Consider the following 23,118-nt stretch of genomic DNA (forward strand, 5'->3'; position numbering starts at 1 on the left):
TACCCTAATATTTTCCAGTGTATCTAGAAATGAGGAGTGGGAATCCTGGGGTATGGTGGGGGATCTGTAGCAAGCTACAATTTGGATTGTGGTCTTGACCAGAGTTAGTTGCACTTGGATAATCTCGGATGCATTATGCTGAGCAACTAGCCTGGAGGTGTGGGTATCCTTAATAAATATGGACACGCCTCCGCCTTTAATGTTTCAGTCCAGGTTAGGTGGCCGAAATGTGTGGTTTGAATTATAGCCTGGTAATGCAGCGGTAGTCTCTGGAGCCTTGAACCAGGTCTCTGGCACTGCACAGATGTTGATGTTCTCCATTTTATGGAGTGCCTCGATTGAGTGCATTTTGAGGTTTAGACTTCTAGCATTAAGTAGCATTACCCTCAGATTTTGCTTGCTTGTACCTGTTATGGTGGTGAATTTGTCATTTGAACCTTGCCTAAAAAAGGCACTATAGGGGTGCCTTAGCTAGTATCCGGAATCCCAAGGGCGACAGGTAAGACAAAGCATCGTGGTCTGTCGATCATGTCATCCCAGACAGACAGATACTAGATCCCCTTAGAATGATACCAGAAGCTTAGCCAATTGTTGAAGTCAATCATTTTGTCCTTGTACTGTGGTACCATTCTGGGTGATGGCAGGATGTTACTCAGGGGCTAGGGTCATACATGCCTGGACTACAAGATCGGAGAGGTCCTCTATGTCTCTTTTCATGTAGTCCAGGGAGGTATGTCTCAGGTCATTCACACCAACATGGACAATGACAGAGTCATATTTATACTTGTTCTGGAATGACCTGCGTGTGTGCATTATGTGGCAGATCCTGGCACCTGACAGGCAGCTGACAGTAACTTTCTCCTTGTTTAGCCTGGTGAGTGGAACATCAGTTTGCCTGACTATAGATTCACCTATGACTAGAGTGTTGGGTACATTGTTATGCCTTATGGGCTGTGGTTGAGTGGCACACTGAGTTTGGGGGCTATGTGTCATTTGGGCTGTATTGGGTGGCGGAGGTTGCGTGCGTTTCTGCTTTGGAGGGCTCTGTTGCTTGGGCAGATTTTTATTGAGAGCCTCTGCGAATGTAGGTGTATATTTTGTGTTTCTATGTGTGTGCTTTGGTGGTGTAGGTTTTGAGGGACTATGTGATGGGTGTGGTGTGGTGCAAGTGTTTACCTTCTCCTCTTGACTGTCTAGTCCAGTCTTGGGTGAAGAGAGCTTTGCTTCCAGTTTGGCTATATAAGTGCATGTCTCAAAGGTTGTAGTGTTGGGTGGTAGGAGTAGACGGTTGTCTGTGTACATGAGGCAATCGCTTCATTGCCCCAAGATGCCCAGAGTCATCAGGTAGACAGGAGAAAACACCGGGAGCTGACCCTTAGACATGCCTGGATAGGTGCTTATTTTATTAAGTACTAATAACCGTTTTCCTCTAGATAAGTGAGGAAAGTTGAGTGCTGTAGTAATTAGTAGCTTATTTAGTGCTTACAATGAGTTCTGAACAAGTGCTGAGTTCAAAGAAACAGATTTTAGTCCTAAAACTAAAAAACTGACTAGTTGTAAGGGAATATTTGAAGAGCAGATTTTATGGCGCCAGGAATAGTTTAACCCTAACTAAGCGGCGATGCACAAAGTGTATTTTTTTTATAACAGTGGCAAATGAGCAAACTGATTTAAACAAATTAACCAATTAAACAATAAGAGCTAAAAACTGAGCCCCGTTCCAGCAGTCTTCGATCAGACAAGTTCTAACTGCACACTTCTGCCATTACGGTGCAGGGGAACCTTCTCCAAAAAAAGATGGCCTGGATCAGTGCTCAAGTTATACAAAGAAAGCTAGATTCAGCAGGTCTGAATCTAGTCTATGCTACAGCAAACAAGGCATACCAGCTTCAGAAAGAAACAGTTCAAATAAGCAGGCCCAATAAGCCTCTAACCAGAAACTCCCTATTCAAAAGGGCAGAATCTACCCTCTCCTCCCACAAGAGTGCAGACCACACCTTCTTAATGTAAAATAACTGTCCCAAAGCCCAAGTGCTTAAACCAGAACTAATACACTTAGGGCTTTAATCCCAGTTTATTTAGCGTTTCTACTATGCCTGAGTGAAGATTGTGTCAGAAGCTTTGGCCAGGTTGAGGTATGCAGTGTGTACCATTTTACCTTCATCCATTGCTTTGGTGACCTTTTTAAAAAATTCCACCAGGTTGAGTAAGCATGACCTGGCCTTGACGGATCCAAACTGGGAGGGATCCAGTGTTAACAGATTCCTGTATCCTTACTGATTAGTTACATGATAAGTCTTAGCGTGGTTTTGCAAATGAGTCACGTTAGACTTACAAGTCTGTAATTGCCTGGGTCTGTGGAAGGTATTTCCTTATGCAGGGGAATGACTATAACTGTTCTCCATTCACTTGGTACAAAACCTGTATGAAGGCTGAGGTTGAACAGTGTAGTGGGTGTGGGAGTAGCTAAATCATGCTTCATGCTATTTAAGATGCATCCAGGGAACTTGTCAAGACTCATCAATGCAGTACATTTAACTTTTGATAGCACTTTTAGGACTTGGTCTTGTGTGATAACTAGAAGCGAGTCAGTTTCAGGATAACTTTAGAGGATAGAGAGGAGAGAGGGGCAAAGTTAGAGCTGAATTTATCATCCAATAGGTTGGCTATATATTCAGCCTCAGTGTAGGTAACATCATTCACGATGATCTTCTGCACATCCTGCCCTTAGGTTAGCCTAACCACACAACTGCCTTGTGTTTTGAGACATATCCTGCCTTCCTTATTGTAGAATACCTTGCCTCATGCTGCTGAGAATAAAAACGAATAGCAAATGTAAAAAAACATAAATGCACTGCCTACAGATCTAACTGGTCTCATGCCAAGATTAAATCAGCATAACTGAGCTCAGCCTCCTCTTAGCCCATACAGACTCTAGTCCATTCTTATACATTAAACACACAGAAATACTGATTGTCTGCAGTGCAGCTTATTTACAGGACCATCATACTAGTTCAAACAGATTATACAAGGTATTCACGACTCAGTCTAGATGAATGACAAACTTAATTTCTGGTAAACAACTCACAGTTTATTTTCTCTCCCCAGAGGAATAGCTGGCTCATCCAGCACCTGGAGACATTCCACAATCTGGAGCCCCTTATTAATTGCTGAACAAAAGAATACAAAGTCCCCGATCTTGCTTGCTGATGCTGAAATTCAGGAGCCAGTCACGTCCTGTTTCTGTATCTTACCCTACCCCTCTTTCCACAGCTGAAAGTACAAAAAAGACATAACAAAATAATTGTTTCCCTTTTTAAATTGTAACAAACTGCTTGCACTAGTAGCAAGCAGATGCTACAGTTTATATAATGCTCGGAGTGCTACAGCACTTGCATTTAACTTGGAAAAAAAAGCAAATCTTTTTTGTTTTTTTTTCCTGTTTAAATTGTAACAAACTGCTTCCCACATTTCTAGCAAGCCAGTGCTACCATTTATACAATGCATGAAGCACTACAGGGCTAGGATTTAACATAAAAAAGTATTTTCATTTCACACAGAGAGCTACACTATTCTGATTTAACTTCAAAATAATTATTTCTGTTTAAACTATAATAAACTGCTTGCTACATTTATAACATGCAGATGCTACTGTTTATACCACACAGGGAGTGCTACAGCACTCTGATTTAACTTTTGAGAAAACATTTTTTTTTCTGTTTAAACTGGGGCAGACTGCTGCATTTGTAGGAAGATGCTACAGTTTGTGCAATGCAGAGAGCACCACAGTGCTCAAATTTGTCTTAAAAAAATGAACAAAATAGAAAAAAATAATTTTTTCATTTTAAGCTGTAGGAAACTGCTTGTTACATTTTTAGCAAACTGTTGCTAGAGTTAGACCACAGAGAGAGCATTAAAACACTCAGCTTTGACAGCAGGTGGAATATCAACATTTAAAAGCAGATATGCACTATTAATAAAGAGGGATTAGGATTGTCTGATCGTATCCTGTAACACTTTGCACCCGGGGCAACTGTCCGCTTCACCCCACACTTGCTATACTACTGCCTCTCCCTCTTGAAAGGTTAACATCTCTTTTACTCTTTGTCTCTTTCCTGACCCCATCTGTGTATCTCTCCACAGTGCTTCCTATCACTGTCAGAGAGGCTCACATCTCTCTCTCTCTGTCTTTTTATGATCATCTATTTTATTAGAAAGGGATAGTGGCCTCTTCCAGACATGGCCGGTCAGGATCCTCCTACAAGACTTCCCCAACACTGCAGGGGCACCAAGCCATCACAGAGAAAATGCATTGCTAGCATATCTTGATGGGTAATGTCTACCTAAAAGGTGAGAATCAATGTGTGTGCTGAAGAGATGAGAGCTATGGGTCAGAATCATGCATTTTTTAAATTCCCCCATTATCATCATCATCATCATCACCATCATAGTGTGTTGTTAGTTGCTGACTATACCAGTTTTCTGATGGAAAAAATATTAAATTATCTCATTCCCCTGTAGGTACACTTACAGTTAGTCTGTATTTGATTGCCCACATTAGCACCACACATTTTATCGCCATGCTAAAGCAAACATTTTATGATTTAGACTATATTATGCCTTGTGCCACATGCTGTCATTTTCCAAATGTGAACCATATGTTAACCTATATAATGTTTCTCTATAGTGAGGGATGAATTGCCATATTAAGGCCCACTGCTCTGTTAGCTCTCAGCAATAAATGAGATTCTGCATTTAACAGCAAAATTTGCATCTCAAAGCTAGCCATGGCAAACCCATTCTTGCTGTGCTTTCCATTCTTAAGAGCTATTTCTCTACATCCTTAAGATGGTAGACAACTTTTGAGCCAGAGAAGTAGCTGCGTTATGTACATCTCCTTCCTAGCAGGAAAACCCCAACAATCTCTTCCAATCTCTTCTGTAGTTATCCCTGCCTTTGAGAATGTATGGGGTTCATTCTTTATGCCCTAGTGCTAGCTTAAACCAGCAATCATCCAAATATCTCCTCCATATGTCGATCTCATCTATGTAAATAGTATGAGTCCTATTATAAATGATCTGTTCTTCGATTTGGATTAAATGTTTGAGTGGCCGACTTCACATACACACTATTAGAAGGAGTACAGAGGAAACTGACCGGAAGGTGCATGGGATGGAAGGTACTGGCTGATCCGGTAAACAAACTGTAAAATAAAATAAATAAATCATAACCATCATCATCCTCCTCCTCCTCAACCCCGCTTTTTCTTAGTTTCTACACGGGGTCTCAGTGTTGTGTTAACTGTCACCAGCTCTCCCTATTTAATGCCACTCTTATCTTCTTTGAGAGTCATGCCCAAGTGTCTCAGGTTTTCTCTCACATAATCCATGCATCTTTTTACTTGATGACCAAATTTCCTCTTGCCACTGGGAACCCTTTGTGAGTCCAAAAACTGGCTCCATCCTTGGCTCCCTCCTGTTTAACATCTTCATTAATGACCTCTATTTAGCTTGCAAACAATCCTCTCTCATACAATATGCCGATGATTCAACTCTCATCTCCATCTCTGATGACATCACAGACCGCCATACACTCACTCTACTTACTTTTTCATCAACTGAAGAGTGGCTAACCAGTAACTTACTAATCCTCAACCTAAAAAAGACCAAACTCCTCCTATTTCTTCCCCACTTTCTCACTTAACAGAAATCCTCCTTTTCCATCACTTCCTCTAATAACACAATCATTAAACCTGAAACCATACTAAACTCCTAGGAGCCATCATCAATGATGAATTCAAATTTAATACGCACCTTCTCCAATGCATTAAAAAAAAAAAAAAAAAAAAAAAAAAAACAGATACTAGGTTTACTTTATTGTAACAAAAGATTCTTAACTCCAAATGCTAGACTCTCCCTAGCTCAAGCTCTCCTCCTCCCCTCCCTTCTTTATGCTGCCCCTATATTCACCAACATTCAAGGCACAACCTTAAACAAACTCCAGCAAACATATCATAAGACAGCAAAATTCATCACAAACTCTTTTTATAATACTCACTACTGCCTACCCCTTACATCCCTCCACTGGCTTGAGTTCCCCCACCTGCTGTTTTTATCACAACTTCAAATGCTACACTTCATTCTCTACAAACCTTCATCCTGCCCTGCTCTCTCTTCCTTCATCTCTGTCTACACACCTGCCCGTACTCTTTGTACCTCTAATCAGCAACTACTACACACCTACCTACCAAAAAAGCAGTAGGCAAACTTCTGTATAAACACACCATCGCTCAAACTTGGAATAAACTTCCTAGAGAAGTATGTTCCATCATCCACCCATCCCACGTTTGAGAAAAATTAAAAGTCCACCTGCTTAACTCCAAAATCTGTCCTTGTCAAGCTCCAACTTAACTCCTCTGTCTGTTCCTTGGGTACACCACTCATTATCCCCCACTCAGCAAAGTATCCCCTCAAATTCAGTGCACACACTTACTACTTTATACTCATATCTGTTTGTAACAAACTCTTTCTGTAAATATGTATATAAATCACTACTGTGATCCTTTTAGGACACACATTAAATTTTACTCTAGTCTTGTGTACATTTTTTACTTTCCCTTTAACTATTCATGTATAACGTTATTTTTCTTTTTTATGAACACGTCAGCATATTTGTTATCACTTGTCTGTATTTTAAATATTTGTATTATTGGAGCTTTTGTCCTCGGGTCTCCACTGAAAATGGGTCACTAGCCCAGCTGGACTAACCCAGTTAACAAATGTCAATAAATAAATAAGTAAATAAATAACTGGGTCCTCATACATAGCTTGCAATAATCCTACCAATGTGTCTGGTACTTCATTCGCAGAACTGCTCAAATCAGCTTTCTTGGGATATGCTTTCTCCAAGTCTAGAAATACTTAATTAAATTATTTTCTTATTTCTAGCTTGTTCTCCAGTATCTGTCTCACTACAAACATTAGGTCAGTTATTCTATATTCTGATCTGAATCTGAATTGCTCCTCTCACAGATTATGTTCTACTACTCTGTGTATTCATGTAGGAGTCATCCTCTCCAGCACACTGATGCATTGTGTCAAGAGTTTCATACCACTATGCTGTTCACAGTCATGAATGATCCCTTAGTATACAGACACTAGAATATTTATTCTCCAGTCATCTGGCATATACCTCAGGAGTCATGTCTACCCTGTCTCACCCAACATCTTGATCATATCTGCAGTTACTTCATCCGAACCTGCTGCTTTCCCCGACTTATTTTCCTTAGTGTCTGGGGCAGCAGTACAGCTTCTGTGGGGTTTTCTTCATTCAGAATTTGCTGGAAGTACTCCTTCCATCTGTCTCTAATGTCCTGAAGTTTGATAAGCCGGTTATTGCTAGCACCCCTTATTGAATGATGCTGATTGTCTTCATCTTTTTGGCTTTATCTGTGTCATGAGTCACTTAAAGCTGGTAGAGTGCCTCTGATGCCTTGTTCTTTGGTATTGCAACTGTTCTCTTAGACTCTTTGTTAGCCAAACAGTATTACTTCTTAGCCTGATCCATCTTTTCTATCTCCCACCTTTTCATGTCTCCTCCTTTCTTTTGATAATTTCCTGGACTTCTGCATTTCACAACCAGCTTTCCTTATATGCCTTATTTCCATATCTGGTTCTGCATCATATCTGCTCTACCATCTTTGCATATGCTCCTTTGCGAGACTGCCATTCATCTTCAACTCCACCTATTTCCTCTTCTTCCTGAGGTGCTAGAGCCCTGAGTATTTCCTTGAACTCATGCTTTTTCTGTCCAGTCAAATTTTCAGGTTTTCAGTCTAGTCTCTTTTGACATTAGAGAATAAAAAATATAACTTCAGAACAACTCCAGAAATGTAGAGCCAGTCACGCTAACAGCTGAATAAAAAGTGTTTATTCAATAGTTAAGCGCTTTCTTCCCTTCACAGTTACAGGGCTTCCTCAGAACAAATTTGAAAACACACACTTTAAAGATACCTAAAACCCAGCCTTATATACACTTTTAATTGGTTGCCATTTAAGCCTAAAAGTGGCACACCCAATAAAACACCAATCACCCTTAAAAAAACAACCTCTGGAAGGTCTGTATGAAAAAGGACAGTAAATAATAACATAAAAAATCAATAATGACATAGAAAAATCTAATACTTAATATGTGTGGTTTATAGTTAGGAACCACATATGATGAAGGCAAACACTTCCATTATTAATGAACTTAAAACCCTAGCATCAGACAGTCCTCTCATAGACAATTCATATAACATTTTGAATAAATAAAAAACAAAAACAGTAATAAGTATTAAAATGCAATATTAAAGGTAATGAATTCACTAACCTAAAGGTACTCTGTGCTGATAAAACCTTAGTAGATATTAATTTAATCATTTATTCCAATTATTCCAGTTGTAATTTTATTGCATTTTATTTATGCATATAAATTATTCACAAAAAATGACCCCAAAATGTGTCTTAATTTCAATATACTGGAGATGCTAGCAGCCTCATTTATTCCTGGGAAGTTAGCTGCATCCAATCTAAGCTGCCATCTTAATTCACAGATGTCCAAATGGACATCCAAACATCTCCCCTGTGGGTCCTTTGATAAATGCTGAATCACCAAAAATTTAAATATGCGGTCACTATACTGGTTTATATGTCTGGCAAGTGCATTGGTCTGCTTTTTATGTTTAATGTCCAGTAGGTGTTTCCCTATCCTGTTCTTAAATTGTCTTGCCGTCTTCCCCACATAAAATGCTTGACACTTTAAGCACTTAGCCAGATAGACCACGTTGGCAGTGCAACAATTGAAATGCCCATGTAACTTCAGGGGTCTCCCGTTTAACTCAAATCTGTCCCCAGTCTCCAAAATGTGATGACACACTACAATGATGGCACTTAAAATTCCCCTTAGCTCTGCTCTTAACTACATCGTTGTTATTCATAATCCGTTCAAAGATCTCCTTGAAGGACCTATCTCTTTTGTAAATTATTTTTGGTTCTCCCCCCCACTTTTTGGGCTACATTTGCATCAAATTGCAAGATATCCCATTGTTGTAAATGGTGTCAACTATCTTCCCTACATCTTGATTGTAACAGACTACAAATCCCGAACCCATGCCAAAGTCTGGTTTTACTTTTAATGTACTGATATTTTCCTTACCATAAACCAAAATAGGTTTATAACAGCCATTATTTCTTTTATCCCTAACCTCCTAACTTAATTTCTCCAAAAGAGCCTCAGGATAACCCCTTGCCTTGAGCATATTCAAAATAAACCTAACCTCTTCAAGAAATGTTGTCAGAGCTAACAATCCTGGCTGTTCTGACCAGTTACCCTTTTACTATGGACTTTTTTTGAAATGAAGGATGCGCACTTGTATAGTCCAGATAAGAATTGGAAAAAGTTTGTTTCCTATGAATGTTGGAATCTAACCTATAATCCTCAGTAATAAATAGTTCCACATCCAAATAAACTATATTTTTTGTACTGTGTTGATGTGTAAAATTTAGAAAACCCATCGTATTGTTGATGTAGGTGAAAAACTGCTCCAACTCAACCTCTGTACCTTTCCACATAATGAACAAATCATCCAACTATCTTATGTAAAACAGTATGTTAGTTTTGTACACACTTTTCAAAACAAAAATGTTGCTCCCAATAAGACATAATGTAACTGGCGAACACTGGGGCACATGCTGCCCCCATTGCTACCCCATCCTTTGTCTATAGTATTGACCCTCAAAACACAGGTAATTATTTTTGAGTACAAATTCCATAAGTGTTATATACACGTTAATGGTATCTTGGTCAAATACACCAGTTTCTAAAAGTTGAGCCTCTAACCACACCAAACCCTCCTCGTGTGGAATCACGGTCACATCAGTTGTGACCAAAAAGATATTTACATCCACCTTAATACAGCCAACCTTATCTAGAAATTCCCACGAATCCTTGCAAATGTAGGAGAACCTTTTCAGACCCACCTGTAATTTAGAATCCAAAAATTTTCCTATAAAGCATGTTTTAGAACGTTTTCCATCTACAGTTGGTCTAAATTGTGGATTCGCCAACCCCTTATTAATTTTGGGAATTCCGAAAATATTCAGAACCATTGGAAATTTGTTGGTCACATAAACGTGTTCTTCCTCATTGGTCTGGCCCTGGTATAACATATCGTCGATTAGCAAGTCAATTTTTCTGAACATTACATCTATCTCATTTAAAGAGCTCTCAATATAAGAGCCATCTAGCAACAAAGAGTTAATCCCATTTAAGTAATCAGATCTGTTCATGATAACCATTCCGTTACCCTTGTCTGGTTTCATCAGACGTATGTCTGTATCTTTCACCAGGTCAAGCAGCAACATCTCCTCCCTATCAGTTAAATTTGTTAAACTACAATCAGGTTTATGTGATAGTATTCTTCGTATGTCCTTTTCACATTTATTTTCAAATAACCTGATAGTATTATTCAGGGGAGGATTGAACATACTAGGTCTCCTTAAACCATGGTTAGTTCTTCCCATACCTTCCTGTGTGTTAAACCATACTTTAAAGTTTCAATCAGTGTGTTATCCACTCTAGCCCTTCTAAAAGGCACAAAAGTAAAACCCTTCGCTAAAATATTAACATGATCGGTTTTAACTTCCTTAATCAAATAATTATAAACTTTAAAGTTGTTGGATTCATTAAATATCACATTTGGTTCTAATACAATTTTTACCCTAACCACTTCAACATCATCCTTCTCAATAAGAAAGGTATTTAAAAAATTGTCCATGGTTGCCTTATCAACCTGCATACAGTCAAAATTAGGGTCATCACATCCATTTACAGCTGTGTTACAAATATTAACATTTACTTTATTTAAGTCCATTCTTTCTTCATTGCAATGGCCATCTTCATCCCCGACCAACTCTGGTGGCTTAGAAATTTTAAAATCCTTAATAAAAACAGTACTTACAGGGTTCAGAAGCTCCAACGCTATGCCCATTAGTTCTTCTGCTGACGGTTCTTGCTTCTCTTGCTGACATTGTTGAATTTTGGTCGTACTCCCTGTTGGTTGTAATCCTGGTAGTTTTTTGATAAAAAAACGCGACTGCTGCTCCTTCCCTTTTAATCTCTCAGAGTGCCTAACACTCTAATCATTGGAACCAGACTGCAAATGTTGCCTATTCCCCTTACAACCACCAACGTCAACCGTCGATGCCTCATCTGGATCCGCACCCTGATTGGTTCGATCCTCCTCCATAGTAATATTACCTGCTGATAAAGGCTACACCCTCTGAGAAGCAAACTCATTTAAGTCCCTTTTAATTTTGTTGGCTTTGCGTACAAAGATAGTGTCACAAATGGTTGCTACTTTCGAAAAAATGTTGTTGTACATATTTTGATTTTTACCAAACTGAATATCATTTTAATAGACTGATTCAGCTCCTCCAAGTCTTTTTCTGCTTTTTCCACTGCAACGGTGTTAGACTTTACCATTAGCCTCATCATTTGTAACCCAGTTCTATCAAAAAGGCTATGCAAATCATTTAGTAGTTCAACATTATTCTCTACCCCATTGGGATATTTCCACAGCCTTAGTCCCTGAGGGACCATTTCCATATCTATGTTTTTTTGCAGGTATGGTATTTTTGTCTGTTACAATCAAGATGTAGGGAAGCCAGTTGACACCATTTACAACAATTGGGATATCTTGCAATTTGATGCAAATGTAGCCCAAAAAGTGGGGGGAGAACCAAAAATAATTTACAAAAGAGATAGGTCCTTCAAGGAGATCTTTGAATGGATTATGAATAACAACTATGTAGTTAAGAGCAGAGCTAAGGGGAATTTTAAGTGCCATCATTGTAGTGTGTCATCACATTTTGGGGACTGGGGACAGATTTGAGTTAAACGGGAGAACCTTGAAGTTACATGGGCATTTCAATTGTTGCACTGCCAACATGGTCTATCTGGCTAAGTGCTTAAAGTGTCAAGTATTTTATGTGGGGAAGACGGCAAGACCATTTAAGAACAGGATAGGGGAACACCTACTGGACATTAAGAAAACATAAACATAAGAAGCAGACCAATGCACTTGCCAGACATATAAACCGGTATAGTGACCACGTATTTAAATATTTGGTGATTCAGCATTTATCAAAGGACCCACAGGGGAGATGTTTGGATGTCCATTTGGACATCTGTGAATTAAGATGGCAGCTTAGATTGGATGCAGCTAACTTCCCAGGAATAAATGAGGCTGTTAACATCTCCAGTATATTAAAATTAAGACACATTTTGGTGTAATTTTTTGTGAATAATTTATATGCCTAAATAAAATTACAAATTAAATAATTGGAATAAATGATTAGATTAATATCTACTAAGGTACCTTTAGGTTAGTGAATTCATTACCTTTAATATTGCATTTTAATACTTATTACTGTTTTTATTTTTTATTTATTCAAAATGGTATATGAAATGTCTATCAGGAGGACTGTCTGATGTTAGGGTTTTAAGTTCATTAATAATGGAAGTGTTTGCCTTCATCATATGTGGTTCCTAAGTATAAACCACATATATTAGGTATTAGATTTTTCTGTCATTTTTCTGTCATTATTGATTTTGTATGTTATTATTTACTGTCCATTTTCATACAGACCTTCCAGAGGTTGTTTTTTTAAGGGTGTTTGGTGTTTTATTGGGTGTGTCACTTTTAGGTTTAATTGGAAACCAATTAAAAGTATATATAAGGCTAGGTTTTGGGTATCTTTAAAGTGTGTGTTTTCAAGTTTGTTCTGAGGAAGTCCTGTAACTGTGAAGGGAAGAAAGCGCTTAACTATTGAATAAACACTTTTTATTAAGCTGTTTGAGTGACTGGCTCTACATTTCTGGAGTTGTTCTTTTGACATTAGAGCCTTCTATCCCCTACTTACAACTGATTGTGGCCACCTGTAGCTTCTGCTTTGGACTGACAGTTTCACTGGGGATGACTTTGCAATCTCTGATTTTACCTTAATGCCTTTCTGTATTTGGAGGAAGTCAGCCTGAGTTGCATGTTGGTCACTATCGTATATGATCTTGTTACAGTCTCTCTTACTCAACCACGTGTTGGCCTCCTTCAAGTCACTTGCCAGACAGAAGTCTAGAAAGGCATATCCATGTTTATTCCTCTTGCCCTATAATGTGGACACAGGCAGTCTTCATATCCTATTTTGTCTGTCCCATTATGAATATTCAGGTCACTCATTATCAACACCAATTTATCCTGTCCTGATTTGTCTTGTAAGTCCTGAAACATTTGTCTGAATGCACTATTTTCTTCACTATCACAACCCTGTTGTGGGACATAGGCTGAAATTACAAATAGTTGCCTATCCTTACACCAGTGTCAGAGTCTGATTGCATGAGTCTGTCCCAATTCTGATGACATCCCTCAGTAGCTTCAGAAGCCTCTTCCTCACCATAGTTCCCCCACTATTTCTAGTCTGTCCTCCTCCTCCCCCTTGTGAATAGTAGACTCTTGATCCCAAGCCAAATGGTTTTGCTAACTGCCCTTCCACCCCATCTCCTGGATATACATGATGTCCACTGTCCTCTTTACCATCACAGCATTGACTTCCAAAGTGCATCACATCAGTGAACCTTTTTTTCACTTTAGCAGTGCTTAGTTGATTGATTTTATGTCCACCTTTCACTCAACAGAGCTAGCACAGGCTGGGCAATTGGGCACTGGCTTGCCAGTAGTATTATTGTGCTTTGAGGGGCACACACTGACCAGTAGAGGTACTTACATCCCCACCATCAGCATGGGTCCCTGGAGTAGGTCAGAGTAGGATTATCACTGATAATTACCCAGGCCCATTTTTTGCTACATTAGTCAATATGACCAAATCTCCTAAAACCACGTTTACAATGTAGAATGGCTAGATCTGACATTGGCCACAGTTTGTTCTTCAGCCTAGAGGACACTGCACACCACAGTTTGACGTCTAAGGCAGTTAGTCTGAACAGCTCTTTCCCCAACAGCCATTGTGTAGAGTCTGTGCTATTACTCTCAACTCCATTCAGTTTTGGGGGTAGGTTTGAACTGGAAACATCCAGCGTGTTTTTTTTTTTTTTTGGGAAGAGGTAGGAACCTCCACAAAAAACAAAAAACATAGGAAGAACATGCAAACACCACAGGGGCATTAACCAGAAGACATAATTAAACAGATTTAAATGAACGTGACCATCACAACACAGCACAAATCACAAGACAAATAGCTCACCTGCACACTGTGCCCTCAACCTAAGCCCCCAAGGCAAAACAGCTTGCCCAGTACAATAACCATAGGTGACTCAATAGTGAGGCACTCTGATGTCCCACTCACTAGGTTGAAAAAGTAGAAGGTAACAGCTGTCTATCAGGTGCCAGAATCCGACACATAACACACGCACTCAGGTCACTCCACAACAAGTAAAAGTATGACTCTGCCATTGTCTGTGTGGGTGTGAATGACCTGAGACACACCTCCCTGGACTACATGAAAACAGAAATGGATGAGCTCTTGGATTATGTGACCCAGGCAGGTATGACCCTAGCCCTGAGCAGCATCCTACCATCGCTGAGAATGATACCACAGTACAAACAGAAAATGATTGACTTCAACAGTTGGCAAAGTTTTTGGTGTCATTCTAAAGGGATCCAGTATCTGTCTGCTTGGGATGACATGATTGACAGACCTCGATGCTTTGCCAGAGAGGGCCTGCATCTGTCACCCCTGGGTTTCTGGGTACTGGCTAAGGCTCTTGCCACCCCTATAGTGCCTCTTTTTAGATGGTGTTCCAAAGACAAAATTACCACAATAACAGCTATAAATAAATGCAATCTGAGGGTCATACTGCTCAATGCTAAAAGTCTAAATCTTAAGATGCACTCACTCGAAGCACTCCTCAAAGTGGAGAATATCGACATTTGTGCTGTAACAGAGACCTGGTTTAAAGCAGCAGAAAGCACCATTGCGCCACCAGGCTATAACTCCTTCCACTCCTATCAATCCCAGAATATGGATTGTAGCTCCAAAGGCGGTGGTGTCTCCGTATTCATAAAGGATATGCACACCTCCAGACTAGTAGCCCAGCATAATGCATCTGAGATACTCCAGGTACAACTAGCATCGGGTAAGATGGCGATTCAGGTCATAGCCTGCTATAGGTCCTCAACCATGTCCCAAGACTCTCACTCCACATTCCTAAGCACTCTAGAAACTATTAAGATCCAACCCAACAATTGCATACTGGGTGACTTCAACTACCCCTCCATCAGCTGGAAAAACTACTCATGCACCAATGCACTGGCCCGATGCTTCCTGGAATTCATCAATTCCAATGCCCTGGACCAGCGTATTCTTACTCCCACTAGAGGAAGCAACATCCTTGACCTGGTTATTACTAACATGGGCAACTATTGCTCTCCACCAGTAGTCAATTCCTCCCTGGTTAGATCTGACCACAAACTAATCACCGTGGAAATTCACATCTCATCCACACCTCCTGCAAAGGTATCTTCCATGAAAAACTTCTCCAAAGCTGACCTTGGACTCCTAAAAACAGAGGTGGCTAACTTCACGGCAACCATGCCAATGGAAAATAGATGCATGACTGCCAAATCATACACCAGTGCACTGTATGAACACAAACAGAAATACATGGAGCTAGCCATACCCAACAGAACCAAGATGCTCTCCTCCAAAAATAGGAAGCCAGTTTGGTGGTCCCCTGCCACTAATAAACTCTACAACAGAATGAAGAAACTGTTGCAGAAAAAGGTGAAGTCCCAACACTGGAAAAATTCCCTTATTAGCCTCACCAAAAAGTTAAGATCCCTCATCAAAACCTCCAAAGCCAGCTATGAAGGCAGAATTGCAGCAGGCACTAAAAACGACCACAAAGCCTTCTATAGTTATATCAAGAATATCCATGGCAATACCCAGATTTCCTCTGAGTTACTGCACAATGGTACTTCCTATACTGAGCCAGCTGATATTGTCAACATACTGGCTGACAGATTCAGTGCCAACTTTACCCCCCCAAAGGACCAGTCTCAATACCAGAAGAATACCAGGCACCCAACATTACTGTAGCAGTGGTTAAAGCTGCATTGCCTAAGGCCAAGAATACAGCTTCCATGAAACTCAACAATATCTGTGGCTGTGTTCTACATGAATTACAAAGTGAACTGGCACCACATCTGTGTGCTTTGTTCACTCACAGCCTCACCTCAGGCTTTGTCCCTACTGAATGGCACACTCATAAGAGATGTGGGGACACAGGTTGACAGCATCCTCTCCTTCGACCACCACATTGCCACTGTGGTCAGAAAGTCCTTCTGTGTGGCACATCTTATTACTAAGGGTTTTGCATCCAGGAAGAAAGAGGTCATCATTTCTCTCTACCCTTCCCTCCCCTCTTTAGACCAATCATAGAGTATAATGCCCCATTTGACATTACCTCACTAGACACTTGCAACAGCTGGAGAGGCCACAAAAGTACCTCATGAAGAGGATCCTAGAACTTAAACACGTCCTACATGGACAGACTCAAAACACTCCAGCTATTCTCTGTCTCATATCATCTACTAAGAGACAAACTCTGCTACAAAGCCATGTCTGACCTAGCTCTGTTAGACGTGCTGTATCTAAAGAAATCCCAATCCCTCCGCACCACACACTCCAGAGACCTCAACCTCATTACCACAATCAACAGAACATGCTAGAGGGACAGGTTCATAACTCAGAGACTACCCATGCTCTGGAATACACTTTCCATACATGTCAAGCAGAGTACCTCACTAGCCCTCTTTAAGCGAAATCTTGATGAGTGGATGGGAAATAGAAAGTTCACCCTGGGATCACCCCAGTGGCTCTACTTGATAGAGGCACCGAGAACTAACGATGGGTGGCACAATGCCAGGGCACTTCTATGGGCTGGGCTTGTAAATACCCCGGGACTATTAGCCTAGTACACACCTATGAACCCTGTACTTTGTGCTTGGGTGGTAAAGTCCTTAACTATTATGCCAACAAGTAATGGATAAGATAAGATAATAAAGGAAATTGATCTCTTTTCACCTTGAACCAGAAGAAAAGGGAAAGACAAAATATCAATGAACAAGATCATGTTTGGGAAATGTAATGGGGTTGTCTTTTACAGGAAAAACAGAGGAGGGAGTATTGGGCACAGCCAGCTGATTGTAGGGACCAGTTACTCTGTAGATCTCTGAAAGTGCTTGTACACAGATAGGGCTGTGAGCCCCTAGATTATACTGCTAGAATGGGTGGTGAAAAGAGAATTCACAAAGGCACTGAGTAAAGTGCAGGACAGGTAGAGAAAGGATGAGGGTGAAGGTGGGTGTAGATGGGGTGGTAGAGCAGAAACTCCTTTAAACAACACACAAGATACATTTCTTACCTCTGACATCAAGATAATATAACATAAACTAATCTCATTGCAGCAGGTCAACACAGATATAAAAATGTATATGAAGTTAGAAAAAATATTAACAAGAACTCAGGGGAACTGATTACCAAGTTCAGCAGTTAACATAGATGATAAATGTTATGAGCTTTTAATGAGCTACTTCATGTGGTGGAGTTCTGATTTCTTCAGACTTCATTTGCCTGCTGTTTGACTTTGAGCAAGTCACATAACCAAACTGTAATTTGGGGCATTTTGGAATCTGGGTTATGTTCCTTAATGGTTCTCTGGACTGCATGTCTAGTAACAAACTATTAAACCGTAAGTATTGACCTCTAAGCACATACAGACTTTTGTTTCTTCTCATTGGAAAGTAAAAAATAAATATTGCCTGAGATTTATGCAATACAGTGTACAGTGTAACATATTAAGGTTAATGGATTTATTTAACATTCCACTAAGGTAATTTAAACCATCCCCAGGCATCCTGCTGAGTGCCCAAATGAAACTGCATCTCATGAGTACAGAGAGATGTCTGTATGTTGCTCCAGTCCACATGGAATTCCACATTAATGTCACTTAAAAAGAAAAAAAAGACTCCATAATTATATGAATATATGATCTGAAAATGTGTCCTGATCAGTTTTTTTTTTTACTTTTTTCATTCTTGCCTTTCCTTTTCAGACTATTGAAAACTGTGTATGCATCTTACGGAACCTCTCCTATCGGCTAGCTGCAGAAACATCTCAGGGACAGCAAATGGGGACAGATGAACTTGATGGATTGCTGTGCAGTGATGTCAATGGCAAGGATTCTGAGAGTTCAGGATGTTGGGGCAAGAAGAAGAAGAAAAAGAAATCACAAGATCAGGTGAGAAATTTGGACAAGTTCAAAAGTGCTGTACGTAATGGGATGATTAACATGAATAGGCACACAATACATACTGAATTTTCTTTAACTTAAACCAAAATTCACTACACTTCAGATCCTGTCCATTTTAAATCACTTAAGTTTTTGATGTGCTTCAAGCCAAATTGTGATTTCTAAGTGCTCATAGTGCTCATATTTTGCCATAAAACTGTCTGTCTTTAATGTGATGAACTTATTTTAACCCCTTCAGTCACTCTGGTGACTTTTCCGATCTGATTTGTGCTACAATGTTGTTCACTAAACTACTTTTAAATGCAATTTTACTGCTTGTATTGAATTTTGCAGATATAGTACTGAAGATCTGTGTATATACTGCTTTTTTTCCCCTAGAGAAGGACTGTGGAATTTGATGCTGTATTATCTCTAAATGTTCTCCTAAATATTTCTGTTGTTCTTATACAGTGACTGACGTATCTGCCATCTCCTGTTTAACTACCTGTATCCTCTTCTGGTTGCCTTAACCACTGTGATATCCCTAACTCTGTTGGCAGTGTTCGCTTGCCCTTCAGTCTTGACTCTAGCTACCTTCTCTTACTTTACTCTATAACCTACTGTATACTAGCTTCCCCACTTGCTTGTACCTTACACACAAATTCTAGATCTTGCTTAGTCTTTACATCTTTACTACACACCTTTGTTTGTTTCCTCTGTTCTGCCCAGGTCTGTTCTCTAAACCACATTGCACTGTACCTCAAAATACTGACTCCAGTCTGTTGATTTTGGTTTTCTTGCCTTTTCTTTCCTTAGCCCCTTTATTCCTGGACTGTGAGGAACTGCTATAAACATCAATTTATCCACAAAGACTGCTCGAACAGTGAAACTAGTCGCAGTGTCCTTATTGCCATTAACGCTACTCCACAACACAAGGGATACAATGTGAAATACAGAACACCCTCTACCTTGAATCATAGCAGCTACAAGAAGCTATAGCAGAGTAGGGATTATTCTGCCATCCCTCCTGAAACTGTGTTGTATAATATATTATATTATATTATATTATATTATATTATATTATAATGTTTATCTACTGCACTCTGGCAGTCACGCAGAGTAAGGGATCCCCCCCTTTTTCCCCTGTTATTTATCAGACTCTCTTTCACTAACATTTCACAAACCATCTCAATCTATCCTTTTTCTTTCTTTTGTAACCCAGTACTTTAGTGAGCCGTTCTACTAACTCTAAAGTTTTTTGCTACAGCTCCAACCTAAACTAGCCCAACTGCTAATAATAAAAATGACCAACAGATAGCATTTGTATAACTACCAACAGTATGCAACACCTCCACTAGGACTGTTTCTTGAGATTGCATATTAGTATTTAGTCAAAACATACTTGCTGTAGCTTTTCAATTGGTTGATTTTTTTCTATTCTCCCACCACTACCGCGGGTCAGCCTGCTCAGTTCCACACTCACTAAGCTCAAGTGTCACTCCGCTCCCCTACCCTACCCCCAAATCCCACACTCCCCTATTACACGTACATTTAAACTCTCCCTAGCCACACCCCCTCAAACACTTCCACCTATCACACACCATTACCAATTAAGATCTTGCTATTGCTCATCCCTACCTAACCACTGAAACTACACACCTCTAAATCAAACTGACCCAAACCACACCCCTTCCCTTATTGACTCCTCCCTCCACACCTATCCACTTCATCACTCAACACATTTCTCACCAGCTACCCTTAGCATCCTTTAACAAAGCTGAGCTAATGTTAACCTACCTTAAACCAAACTACAATAAAAGTCTATGTGTTATAGCTTTATACATACCCCCTGGCAACGACTTATAAACTTTAGAAAAATATCCTCTCATGGGTATCAAATAATAGTTTTCTGGAAACAGTAATATTAAGTGACATCAGCTCTGACTGGCAGAAACTTAATGAACAATTCCTAGCAGATAGCATAAACCTATTTGGTTTCTCTCAATTAATTACCTGCCCTATCTTTACCAGTTCCACAAGCCAAAAGGGCTCTATTATTGATTGAGTTCTGGTCTCCCACCCAAGCAATTTTTCCCAATCTGAAACTCTTCCAGCCTCCATTAGTAACCACCACCCCATCAGCACAACTAGGCTTACCTCCCATTCATGCAGACAATATACCTATAAGTCAGTTCGAAACTTATCCAACTTTGACCAGCAGGCTTTACAAATATACTAAACATTATTAATTAGTCCTCTCTTAAATACTTACCTCTGGATGATGCAGTAGAACAGTTTGCTTCTACATTCCTAAAAAATTTAGACAGTTTAGCTCCCACAAGAAAAAAAAACAGTCAAAACTAATTATACTCTGTGACTTTCTACATATACCAAATCACTGATGCAAAAAAAGAGGCAAGGTTTGGGCAACTTACCAAAAACATAAAACTTAAAATAATTTACAGTATTACAAAATACTATGTAACCTTGTAAAGAAACAGGTTAACTTAGACAAAAAAAAACAATTCTTTGCAAAGCCACTACAGCAGAAGATATCTAGTCCAAAAATCTTCTGGCATACTATCAAAAAGTCCTACAACCAGGTTATCAGTCTTCCCCTCAACCCTTCTGTAATAGTTCCTCCCCTGACAAATCATCTCAATTTAACTCTTACCTCACAAATAGCATAACCTCCATCTCCTTCCACTCCTTCTCATCATCCTGTGACTCTACATTTTACTTCAACCAGATCCCACTTCCTTCATCAAATCCCTCTTGTGTAAGCTCAAGCCATGCTCCCCCTTGGCAGACAATCTTCTCAATCAGTTCCTAAAGATGGCTGCTGACTCAGTAGCCTACCATGTCTCAGTACTCATTAATAGATCCATCAAGGAAGCTTATGCCCCCTCCCTGTGGAAAAAAATCTTTCATCCTTCCCCTCCACAAAGGTGGCATCCCCATTGAAATTTCTAACTATAGGTCAATTGCTATTCTATCACCCCTTTCAAAATTTCTAGATAAATGTATTCATAAACAACTTCTTCAATACCTACTTGACAAAAATCATCTCTCTCCCACCCAACATGGAGGCAGCACTATCACTACTCTGCTATCCTTTACTGACATCATCAATAAAGCCTGTGACACATGACATTTTGTCCTGTTTCTATTCATAGACCTATCCAAAGCCTTTGATACTGTCTCCCACCCCAAACTTTTATCCCAAGTGTCTCTTCTGGGTCTAACTGAAACATCCTTACAATGGTTCAGTAGCCGTGTCTAACAGATATTCTGTCAAATGGAACTCCAGTTACTCTCTGTACTTACCTGGTCTGCAGTGGTGTACCCCAAGGCTCAATACTTGGTCCACTCCTTTTTAATATTTTTATTAACCATCTAATACTGCCACTAAACAAGCCACCCTAATTCAATATGCCAACAACTGTACAGTCATCTGCTCTGCCAATCATCTTTCTCTTCTACAGAGCTTAACTCAAGAAGCATTTAATTGCATGGAGTCTTGACTTGCTAACAATCATCTACTACTAAACTCCCAAAAAAATAAACTACTACTGTTCTTACCCAAGCATTTTTCCCCAACACATCTAACTGTGCCATTACCTTTCTGAACAATGCTTCAGTCAATGTGGTTTCACACACTAAACTTCCAGTTGTAAATATTGACAACAATCTTAAGTCTGACCTGCATATCAGCAGTAACATAATAAAAGCTAATAAAAAATTGGGAATGATGTACAGGGCCAGGCAATTCATATCCAACTCTGCTAGAATAACCCTTACCACTACCTATATGTTATCCTCCCTTCCACATACCTCTCCTATTCTAACCAACCTCCAGTCTTCCCTCAAAACAAAACTTAGCCAATGTTATAATAACATAGCTAAATTTTCCACAGACCAAGGCCACTACACACTTCATTGCTCTGCCCTCAAGCCCCTAAATTGACTTGAAATACCCCATCAGCTCACCTTTCATCAGCTTACACTGACACATAAAATATTATACAACTCCTCTTTATAACAAGGTACATCATCAATACTTCATCACTATATCCCTGCTCGTGATCTATGCTCCTCTCACAAGCATCTGATATTTATTTACAAACCTCAAAGAGCAAGTGGGTCTAGTCTGTACTCTGTGTGTGGCCAAAGCATGGAATAGTATTCCACAATCTATCAGACTTATTCCTCACTACTATTCCTTTAAGTCTAAGCTAAAAGATCACCTAGCCTATAATTGGATCTGCCCGTGCTCTATGCCACCACAGTACTCTATATTATTATTGTCTTCTCTTCATTGCTGACAGACTTTCCCCAATCTATTCTAGTTCCCTTCCTTTGTTACCCTCTCTTAACCTCTGATTTCTAGAAATCCCTAACCTTCAAATATTCATTTTTATATTCTTATTCTAACTTTTATCTACCCTAAGTTTATAACCAAAAAGCTCTACCTAATTTTCCTGCTAAAGGTATCTATATTTTATCTGTAACATATTTTGTCTTGCAAACTGTGATGCCCCATCTCTGGGCCAGTAATCAAGGAGCCTCAATCCTCACCACTGGCACCAGTGGGGGACATTCACTGAGAGGATAACTTGTACATGCACAGCATGTCCAGATGCAGCTCTCTGCATCAAGCACAATTTCCCTTAAGAACATATGAGGAACACAGTCCAGGACTGGTTTCTCCCTCTTTCTCCAGATCCCCAGTAAGACTTCCCACTGGCACAGCTATAGAGTTAAGATCTCATC

General features: G+C 39.7%; 1 protein-coding gene across 3 annotated transcripts in view; it reads left to right on the forward strand.

Moving 5' to 3' along the window:
- The window catches only part of CTNND2 (catenin delta 2), a 6,416,678-nt gene that overhangs the window by 5,581,318 nt on the left and 812,242 nt on the right, over nt 1–23,118 (forward strand). For all 3 annotated transcript variants that reach the window (XM_044064921.1, XM_044064922.1, XM_044064923.1), the window contains one exon: nt 18,169–18,354. In XM_044064921.1, the coding sequence (XP_043920856.1) occupies nt 18,169–18,354 (186 nt within the window). The remainder of the gene's footprint in view (nt 1–18,168; nt 18,355–23,118) is intronic.

Source organism: Protopterus annectens, chromosome 3.part0 (genome assembly GCF_019279795.1).
Source record: "Protopterus annectens isolate FY-2018-M chromosome 3.part0, PAN1.0, whole genome shotgun sequence".
NCBI lineage: Eukaryota > Metazoa > Chordata > Ceratodontiformes > Protopteridae > Protopterus > Protopterus annectens.